The sequence below is a fragment of the Octodon degus genome, unplaced genomic scaffold (assembly GCF_000260255.1).
Source record: "Octodon degus isolate 3935 unplaced genomic scaffold, OctDeg1.0 scaffold00007, whole genome shotgun sequence".
In the NCBI taxonomy this organism is placed as follows: Eukaryota; Metazoa; Chordata; class Mammalia; order Rodentia; family Octodontidae; genus Octodon; species Octodon degus.
The window spans coordinates 28,068,720-28,079,003 of record NW_004524583.1 but is presented as its reverse complement, the minus strand read 5'-3'; the positions used below and the strand labels follow the sequence as shown (position 1 = coordinate 28,079,003).

The following is a 10,284-nucleotide window of genomic DNA, read 5'->3' as shown; positions in this document are numbered from 1 at the left end:
GCCAGGAAAGCACTTATTCCATTGAGCCATCTCCCTGGCCCAGAGATTTAAAATTTAATATCATGAAAGTATCCAGATATAAACAGGCATTTTATATTGCTACACATGCATAGTCTGTTACGTGTTAGCATGATCAGCCAGTTGGAAATTCAGCCCAATCTCCTGAGAAGCATTTAACTTTTTTTTTTTTTTAGCATTTAATTTTTTAAAAAAGTTTAAATTTAGGTAATTGATGGTTGAATCAGTTTTACCTAAAACCATAGTTTTCTCAAAATGTGCAAATAAAACCACAAATAAATTGTTTCTATTTAAATTTATTATAAAGAAAACAATAAATTATATAGAATTTCAAAACGAAATGATAGGAAATCAATAATGGTTATTGTATTGCATAGTGTTACTTTCAAAGAACTGCTCAGTTTACCAGATTTAGGCATGTAAGACTGATCAGACAATACAAACACTAAATGTTCCTTTCAATGACCTAATCAAAACTAGCAGTACCATTTTCTTAGATATCGTGTATTCCTTCTTTTCTCCTTTTGCCATCCTGTTGTTTCATTTTGAGCAAATTCTTTTTTGTTTTTTTAGATGTATTTAGTACGGGGTCTACAGGGTCTACAGCGTCTCAATACGTAGATTGGACTCATAGTGATCCACCTGTTTTCAGCCTCCCAAGTGCTGGGATTATAGGCGTGCACCACCACACCCAGCCTCAGTCGTGCCTCAGCGCACCCCACGGGCGAGGCCGGCGTGGCACACTGGGGATTGAACTCCAGCCTCTGCACTCTGCCTAAGCAGGCACTTTAATCCGCTGAGCTATTTGGCCAGCCATGAAAGTATACTGATGTAAGCAGTATTCTTTTACGCTATCACCTTGTAAATAGTACCATTATGCTATCACCTTGATTCCTTGGTGACAGCCAATGCTGAATGTTTTTTCATATATTTATAAGGCATTTGTATTTCTTCTTATGAGAAGTGTGTATTCATCTCTGATGCCAACTTTTGGAGCTCTGAATTGCTTCATTTCTCTGTACGTCTGATTCTTGTCCTATGCTTGCAGAAGTTTCTGCTCATACTTCTGCAAATAGTCTTTCTATGCTATTTGATTGACTCTTGCTTTTTCTTGACACCTATCAGTCTTACACTGTTTTGGTTTGCGTCGTCTTGCATCTGTTGAAGTGATACTGCCTGATTCTTTGTCATGTTTAAGAGCTCTTTCCTTTCATGATTGCTAGCTGCGATCCTGTCCTCAACGTCTGAAAGTCTGTCCAAACAGTTTTGCCAGCTTTCAGTGGAGTTTTTAAGATCTTGACTATCACTTTGAACTGTTGCACACATTCTAATTCTTTCCTATAGTGTTCATTCAAGGATTCCATTATTTTCCTGTGCTCCTCTCTTTTTTTAAAAATCTATGTCTTCCTTAGATATGCTCAGCAATTCTTTCATTATAGTTATCATTTCTTTTTATACCTGAGAAGTTTTTGTCTGACCTGATTTCCTGTGTAGCCACATGGAGTTGTTTCTTTACTTCAGTTGTTATCATTTCAGAACTTTCAGTGTGTGACATGCAATATTGCTTCTCTATGTTGATGTCTCCTGAACTTATTCTGAGTGGGCTGGAGGTCTGAGATTCCATTGTACTTCTTCATCTTGACATTTTCTTTCTTTCCTTTCTTTCTTTCTTTCTTTCTTTCTTTCTTTCTTTCTTTTTTGACATTTTCTATTTTTTAAAAAATTCTGTTTTTCAGGGATATCTTCTGTGTGTAGGAGACTTTTGGTTGGTGTCTGACCCATGATCCTGCCTCCCAGTTAACTGAGCAGAATGCTGGCTTCTGTTTGGCTCTGTCCCCCGTCTTTCGGCATGGGGTATTGTGAGGTTATTACCCCAGAGCTTCCCAGTATTGTTATACAAGGGAGAATAACTGGTAACAACCGAAGTGACATTGTAGAGTACAATTAGCAATAATGACAGCATCAAGCACAATTTAGAACCTGACAAACTGTGGTCACTATTGATGTGTACTTTAGACCATAGGAGCAAAGTCTATAGCTATATAAGAGAATCAATCGTAAATTAGGAGTTTGTATGCAAAGTAGGTCCCCTTGTTAGTGGGGGTTTGCTCTAGGTTCCTCCAGAAAAACCAGTTGCTGTGTCCTCCCAGGTGCCTCGCACGCTTTGGGCCCACCCTGTGGTGTGGGAGGCTGGGTCAGGCATCTGGGTTTCTCTCCATGGAGGCTCCCTGGGTGGCAGGGTGATAGTAGGTCAGATGGCTTTCCGCCCTTGTGGCTCAGCACAGCCCACCCGGGCTCTTTCAGTGACAGAGGGGCAGTAGGCAGTCTCTGTCTTCCCTCGCAGTTCAGGGTAGCTCACCAGAACTCCCTTGATAATGGGGTGACTGATAAATTGATTCTAGACAGATAATTTTAATATAAATAAAATAGCCTTATTGTTAGTTTGTAACCTTTGCTTTGTCATGTTGAGGTCCATATTCTTATGCTCTTTCTTATTTCTCTAAAAATACAGTCCTGAAGTATTGAGTAGATTTTATGGATTCTATTAAGATGTGCTATAATTAAAAAAAAAAAAAGACTAAACATCTTTGCTTTCAGTCTGATTTATTATAATTTGCATTCTGGTTCCTGTGGAGACCACATGTTCCCCTCAGAACTCTTAGGTTAGTGAAAAACAAAGGTGGCCTTCATGGTAGGGAAGCTTGCTGCCAAGCTCTGGAGCCTATGGTTTGTGTATAGGTGTCTCCCCAAAGCTTCATGCAGTCTTGGGGCGACCTCTGGAGTTTGTGATTGATTGTGGGTGTGGATGCTGCACCTGCCTGTGGGGCAGATATTTTGCAATATAAGGTGGGAAGAGAAGCCAGCTGCTTGAGCTGCTGCTCCCCCTCCCTTGTGCTCTCGCTCTTTGCTGCCACCATGAAAGGTTGCCCTCTGCTGTGTTCTGCTCTGCCTTGGAGCCAGCTGAGTGTGGACTGAAACCTCCAGTAACTGTGAGCTAAATAAACCTTTCCTTCCTTTATTTTGAGTGTCAGGTATTTGTCCCAGCAACAAGAGAAGAGTAACTGAGACACTCCGTGAAAGTCACCTTCTGGGTTTCAGTCTTACAGTTCATCTGTCAGCTGTAGATGGACTTGCCTCTAGGATGGCACACAGGAACACCCATGTCTTGTTTGACCCTATAATTTGTATGTTCGTTTTATAGCTTGGAAGGTAAGTGCTGATAACAGGTGCTCTACAGTGCAGTTATGCCTGCGGGTGGCCACCGAGTCAGAGCCTGCATTCCCCAGCCATGAGCTGGGTGCTTGTCCGTACACTGTGAGTGGTGGTTGCACGGGTCAGATCTGGGACAAGGTCACATTTGACATCCTGCTGTGCCTTTTCCTGCATGGAAGATCTAGATGGGCAAAGCAGAGGGGGAGACACCAGGTATTGGGGCTCTGGCCTAGGATCATCTGTCTCCTGCTTGGGGATACTATGACAGAATAAAACACAGACAAGAGATATATTTTAGGTACAAGGGATACCAGGATGGCCAAAGTCCAATGGCAGGCTAAGACATGAGACACCAGTGTCCTTGGGGTTTTTTAGGTGCAGAGCTTGATTGGGGGTGTGCTGGTGGGATGTAGGAAGTAGGGGAGATGAATTGCTACCATGACCAAGGTTTAAGAGTTGAGGAACGTGGGGCCGGGGAGACGGCTCAGTAGAGTAAGCACTTGCCTGGCAAGCGCAAGGATCTGAGTTCAATCCCCAGTTCTGAAAAAAAAAAAAAATGAGGAATGATGTATTTTTGGAAAAGTGCATAGGAGCAGATCATGGTTAACTAGTAGTCTGATTATCTGCTAACTAGACCACTGAGCTAGAAGAAATTTGCATGAGTCTGTCCTCAGCTGCCGTGTTACCTTGCTTTGTGGCACCAGAATTTCACAGACTGTTAGCTAGTCTCAGTTCTGGCCATTGGCTTAAAGATTAATCTGTCTTAAACCAGCTAAGTTTTTTGCCACAAATCATATAGGCCTTGGACGGACTCTCAAGTTTACTTTTATTATGCATTAGTAGTAATTACTGCCTGCTCTGTACTGTATCTAGTTGATCCTCAGAAACTGGGGTCCCTGGATGGTTATTTGGTGCAAAGTTGCCTGCTAGTAACCCCTCACTGTGCTCTGTAGAGTTAGTCGAAACTGAATGCCTTCTGTGTTAAGCCACTGAAGTTTTGGGGAGCCTTGTTAGCGCAGACAGCATCTTCCTGCAGAGGACAAGCTGTGATACAGTATGAGATTGGGAAAGGAGAGCTGTAGTCAGAAAATGTTAGAGCACCTGACCCATGGATGCGTAGGTTTACAGTTCTTGCTTCTCCCTTTCTGTACCTTTCTCCTTTGTACTGTCCTTTGCTGATGCTAGTGATCCTCGCTGCTACAATTACTGAAATTCTGCATATATTTTAAAACATAAATAAATAGAAACAGTCTTGACCTCAGTACATTTTATTGTTGTTTTCTGAAATGATGCTATAAATACTGTACAAAGTAGCAAGTGTCGGGCTGGTGAGATGGCTCAGTGGTCTAAAGCGCCTACTTGGAGCAGGCTTGGCAAAACACAGGGACCGCGGTTCGATCCCCCAGCGCCACATGCCAGCCCCGCCCCCTAGTGGGCTGAGCTGGCCACACACACACACACACACACACACACACACACACACACACACATATAATTTTAAAAAAAAAAGTAGCAAGTGTCATTTGGAGAGCAGAGGCAAAAGTGAGAAGTCCCTTTGCTAAGTCTAGCCCCAGGTAAAACTGGGGAGTAAGTGTACAGCTGGGGGCCCACTCAGGCATCCCCAGCCTCCATGCTGTCCCACTTTTCTACTCAGGGTTCCTTTGGAGCACAGTATCCCGGAGCTCTTTCCCTGTTTCCCTCTCAAAATGTGTTCTTGTTGTTTGGAACCCGTCCTCCTCCTTCTGTGCTCCGCCGTGAGCAGCAGGCTGTGTACTGCTATCATTTGCTAAGCCAGCTCTCTTTTATGCATTAGTTATTCAGTACGTGGTTCCTCTACCCAGCAGGCTCTGAGCTTGGGCCACATACATAGTTCTCCAGAACACTGAAGGAGTAGGCCGCCTTTGGGTGAAGCTAACCTACTGGCTTGTGGAGTACCTGCTCTTTGCAAGACCTGCTTTCCAGTCAGTGCGCTGTGAGTCTTGTCTCATGCCGAATGCCCAGCTACACCTTTGCCCTGGAGACCGAGGGCACTCGGACTTAGTTGGGAGCTCAGCTCATTGTCGCTAGGTGAGCACAGAATTGAAGCAAGATTTATAAATGTTTTCATCGGAAGCTTCATGCTTCATCGGTCTATGCGCCGTTTTGTTTGTGAAGGCTTGGAACCCTCAAGCAGGTATAGAACAGCTGCTCCCGGAAACTAGGCCTGAGCTTCTTGCCTCCAGTGGCCACTTGTCTAGGTGCCTCCAATTTAGGCTGCAGTTTTTGATTGCGTCCCTCCTTACAGGGACAAAGAACCATGGTCCAATTGGATTTGAGGCTTGCTTTTTCTAGTTATTACTAGACCTGTGGTTTGGGGCAGGTTAACCTCTTTGTGCTTCGGTTTCTTCATCTTCTCCTTAGGAGGACTGAGTGAGACAATGTAGCTGGGGTGCATGGTCCGTCACTTTACTACTACTTAAGTGTTTATGGTCATCACGGTTATATAATGAAATAGGGCTTTGGAAAATCTACTCAGTCCTATTACTTACTCATTGCAAGGATACTGTCTGTAACATGTTTTTTAGTATCTTTTTTTTTTGTATTTTAGGGAAGGGTCTATAGGGTGTCCAGGGTCTCACTACTAGATCGAACTCACAGTAATCCACCTCTTTACAGCCTCCCAAGAGCTGGGATTACAGGTGCGCCCCACCACGCCCAGTCTCAGTTGCCACCTCAGAGTGCCCTGGGGACGGGGCTAGCATGAGCCGGCAGGCCTGGGGATCGAACCCCCGTCCTCTGTGCCTGCTTGCAGGTGCTTTAATCTGCTAAGCTATTTGGCCAGCCCTGTAACATGTTTTTTTAATAAAACAATGAATCTTTAGATAAAAGTTTCACAGATTTTCTTCCTGTGTCACAGTTTGACTGCTTTCCAGGAGATGAAGCAAGCTTGACTAGATCTTACTTCCATGCTCTTTCCATGCTGTTGGCCAGGTTGCTTCTGAAGAGGGCTCGTAAAGCTCCTTGGCTTAATTCATCATTTTTCTGATGAGTGTTATGTTTAGTGTAAAAATGTATAGGCCCCACTCTAAATATTCCAAAATATGATCTTTGGATATAAGGTCCAAAGATCAGTATTTATTAGTATTCTCTAGGTGGTTTCAAATGTGCAGCTAAAGTTTGCAGCCTCCAAGCTAACCCTTCAGTGTTACGTAGGTTTTTGTTCTCTTCGGTCCCTTTTGTTGGCCTTCTCCAGCCTTGGGCATCCCACACACTCTTGACTGTTCAGCCAGAGAGCAGCAGTGAACCCCTAAATTTCAGTGGGTGAGCTCAACAGACCTGTATTTCTAGTTCACATAAAATCCAACGCCTCGTCCAGTTTACAGAGGGTTCTGAGCTCCCTCTACTCTATACGCACTGAATATCAACATACTGTCCTTGCGTGGCTTCTTGATTTTCCATACCAGGGAAAGGACGTGTAGGTAGAGGGACACACTGGCTCTTAAGAGCCTTCCCCATCAGGACAAATATTAGCCAGCACTAATAACAGGACTGTATCTATCACATTGCGGAGGACACTGGCAATCTGGTAAGTATTAAATTTTTATTCTTGCCCAGCGGTCTCTTGAGTTCTTCATAGCCCCTAGAACCTGATATATGATGTATACACTTACTTGTCTGCTTGTACCTTCTAACTGAATTTAAGCCTTTGAGCTTATAGCTCTTTGCTCACTGTTGTATCTATGGTGAGGATAATGAAGCCTGGTAGTGAGGTTTCCATAAACATTTGATGAATCAATGAATGGTGACTCCAGACACAGGAGAAGCCACTGCTGAAGTATGTTATGAAATCTAATTGTGTGTCAGTCTGTTTTATAACCTGTACTGCTCTCCTGAAGCTCATTTAAATGTTATTGAGTTCAGTGAAAGGTTAAAGAATAACGGGCCAATTAAGAAGAGAACGTTGTGTGTGGATCACCTCCTGGTACTCATGAAAAGCGCTGACTTCTCGGTTCTGCACTCCTGCAGCGATCACCCTAGGAAGGGGCAAGTGTGGTCAGCAGAGAAAGATGCTTTCTGAGCTTTAGCTGAGGTCATCAGTAATGAATTTGAGTTGACAAAGCAGGTGATGTCACCGTGGGCCTATCGTCTGTCTTTGCTGAGCTGAGCCTGTTGTATTTGTATAAGACCAGTTTATTGAAACTGATCTTAAAACCCCAATGAGATGGAAAGTTCTCCACATGAGTAAGTCTTGTTATTTTGAATAAAATCAAACTCACTTTAAAATGAAGTTTGATATAAAATTGCTTTATTTTTTTTTCCCAAAATTGTATTGAGAAACAAATAGCAACGAGACAGTTTCAAACCAAATTGGTAGGACAGTTTCAATAATTAACATAAAGTTGCTTTAGAGATAGGCAGCATTATTCATGATGAAGGCATCAGCTCTGGAATAGGGAAGATTTGGGTTTGAATTCAGCTCCTGCATTTGACTGGCTTAAAATTTCCCAAGCCTCATCTTTCCAATGTTAGGAATAATTTCTGCTCTCTAGAATTATAATCACACTTGAACTGAATGATATCTGAAGTGCTTAGGCTGGTAGAAGACCTGACACACTGTAAATGGCAGTAATCATTCTTTCCTTCTGTGACTGGGTTGTGAGTAGTCTATTAGCCGCAGCTAGATGGCTGGGTCACAGTTGTGGGGTCTTTCAAGGACATGGAGCACGTGCAGCAGCAAGCCTCGTTGCGCTTGGGGGCTCAGTCCCTGGCCCTGGTGCTCGCTGGACCTGCTCTGCGTTAGGCCTGCGGGGAGGAGCTGCGCTCTGTACGTGAGCCAACCATCAGCCCACTTGCTTAACATTCACGTTCCCCAACTCCATCTGATACGAATCTCATCTGTCAGAACCTTCCTCAGGAATACTAGTCCTCCTCATGGCTAGCACGTGGCTTAAGTTCCCATTCTGGTCCGGTGAGGTATGGCCAGCTAGCAAGATGGTTTTCTCTTGGCCCAGGACAATGCCCAGGGCAGAGCACCTATGCAGAAATAGCCGTCAGAGTCCCTTCTGTGGAATCAGGACTGAACAGTGTCCACATTTCAGGTTTTGCAGCCTCCTCTTCTCTTCGTCCCAAAGCAAAGCACTGCATGTAAAGGAGGCCCAGGCCCATGATACTTTTTATGGACAGCTACCTTCTGAACAAGGAGATCCTTCAGAAAGAATATTTAGAGAAAAGTCAGTTTTGTTCCCACAGTGAACATGGAAATTGTTAAGAATTCATTTCTTTACATAAAATCCCTCAAAAAAAAAAAGCCTTGTGTTTTCATTATAAGCTTTCAGTTGTCGTGCAGGAAGTGAGCTTCCTGTGCTTCCAATTCAGGTCAAGCTTTTAGCTGCCTGGAACCCCTGCAAGGTGGGTGGACTGCACCAGTCAGGAGGTAGCAGCATTTTGTCCCTTCATAAGGAGCCTCGTTTGGTACATTGTGCTTCATCTTCTTTGTCCAAATATCCATGTTTTCAAAAATAAACATGTACCAGTTCACTCCAAAAAGCCACATAAAATATTTCAAAAACACTGGCAAGGTATTGTCATCCATGAAATAGTGTACATTTTAATCATCCTTTAGGGACAATGAGGTAAAGATTGGCCCCATAAATACTACTTCACTCTCACCCGTGATTTGAAATGAGTCTTCGTGTTTCTGCTTTCTCAAGATATTTAAAATAAGTTATAATGCAAAATTGCATTCATGGGTCATCATGGGAACAGCATAATGAATTTCTATATAGCGGCAGCAGTTTGACAATAATATTTGTTTTTCTGCTCTTGGAAGACGCATTTTAAAATGAAGTCTTAGCCACCAAGATACCTCTAAATGTGTCTCTGTGCATCGCTAAAAATAGAAGTATTCTTCTTACATAACCATAGGACTATTATTACAGCTAATAAATACTTCAGCACCATCAAATTCTCAGTTCATATTCACATTGCCCTGATCTTCCTCCTAATGAGTTTTTTCTTCACATGGTCACTTTTAATTAGCCAGTGAGCAAATTTCTCTCCACTTCTATTTTTCCACTGTATTAAATATAATAAGAACGTAGAGCATGGGAAAATTCTGTGCATGTTATAGGATAACCAGGCGCGCTACCCTTATTCTAAGTATTTAGTACAAATGCTTCCAAACGTACAAACTGCTTGACTGGATTCTTTACTGCTCACTCGTTTGCATGGTTCTATTTTGGTTTCTCTTCTTGACTTCTTGGCAACCAGGATTTGATGGTCTCGAAACCCTGATTCTGCGGTAAAGTAAAGGAATATCCTGTGAGTTCTTTTTTGGTGGAATTTTCAAACAGTGTTTGCAAAACAGGTGGTTTACCGTGTTGATTGTGCAGCTCATAAATTTTGAGAGCATCTTTTCCAACCAGGTAGCACCTGGGAGCCTGTACGTGTCTGTGTGCCTCACAGTTCTCTTGGGCATCCCCGGAGCCGTGCCAGTGGAACCACCGTTGTGGCTTCAGGGAGAAAATGAGGAGTCCCCCATCTAATACTGGAGCTGTTGGAACACACAGTGTTTACACCTTGTGCGGTGTCAGCTGTACTTCAACATTAGCCACAAATATCATGCAAAGGTATTTAAAAAGGAGAAAAACAAATCTGTTTTTTAAAGTGTTTTTCTGAGGGTTGCTGCTGTTGCCGTGGAAACCAGAGAAGCAGATTTCCATGGCTTCATTGCACTGAGCCTGTTTTTGATCAGATTCCTAAGAGGGTTTTTTCCCCCCCTTCTCTCATTGGGGTGGTTTTGTCAAACATAACCTCGCCTGCGTGTTATTAACATATCCTTTGTGTGAAAGCACATTAGGTGCTAATGCTTGGAGTTGTTTTTAGCAGAAGAATTTAACAATACAGGATTCATTTTTCATCTGCATGTTTTTAAATAGACGTCCTGTACTTGATGTTGAGGGAGAGCTCAGCTTGGAGCACAAGGAAATGTTAGTTTAATATTTTAGTGCCATCTGCTGTAAGTTTCATAGCATTCTATCCCATCTGGTTTGCTTGTAGTCTGCCTGCCTGCCT

General features: G+C 43.1%; 1 protein-coding gene across 1 annotated transcript in view; it reads left to right on the top strand.

Annotated features, from left to right (window-relative positions):
• The window catches only part of Rtn1 (reticulon 1), a 65,809-nt gene extending 56,054 nt beyond the window's left edge, over positions 1-9,755 (top strand). The window contains exons 4-5 of the mRNA XM_023701718.1: positions 3,221-3,228; positions 9,636-9,755. Of these exons, the coding sequence (XP_023557486.1) occupies positions 3,221-3,228; positions 9,636-9,755 (128 nt within the window). The remainder of the gene's footprint in view (positions 1-3,220; positions 3,229-9,635) is intronic.
• Positions 9,756-10,284: the final 529 nt, after the last annotated feature.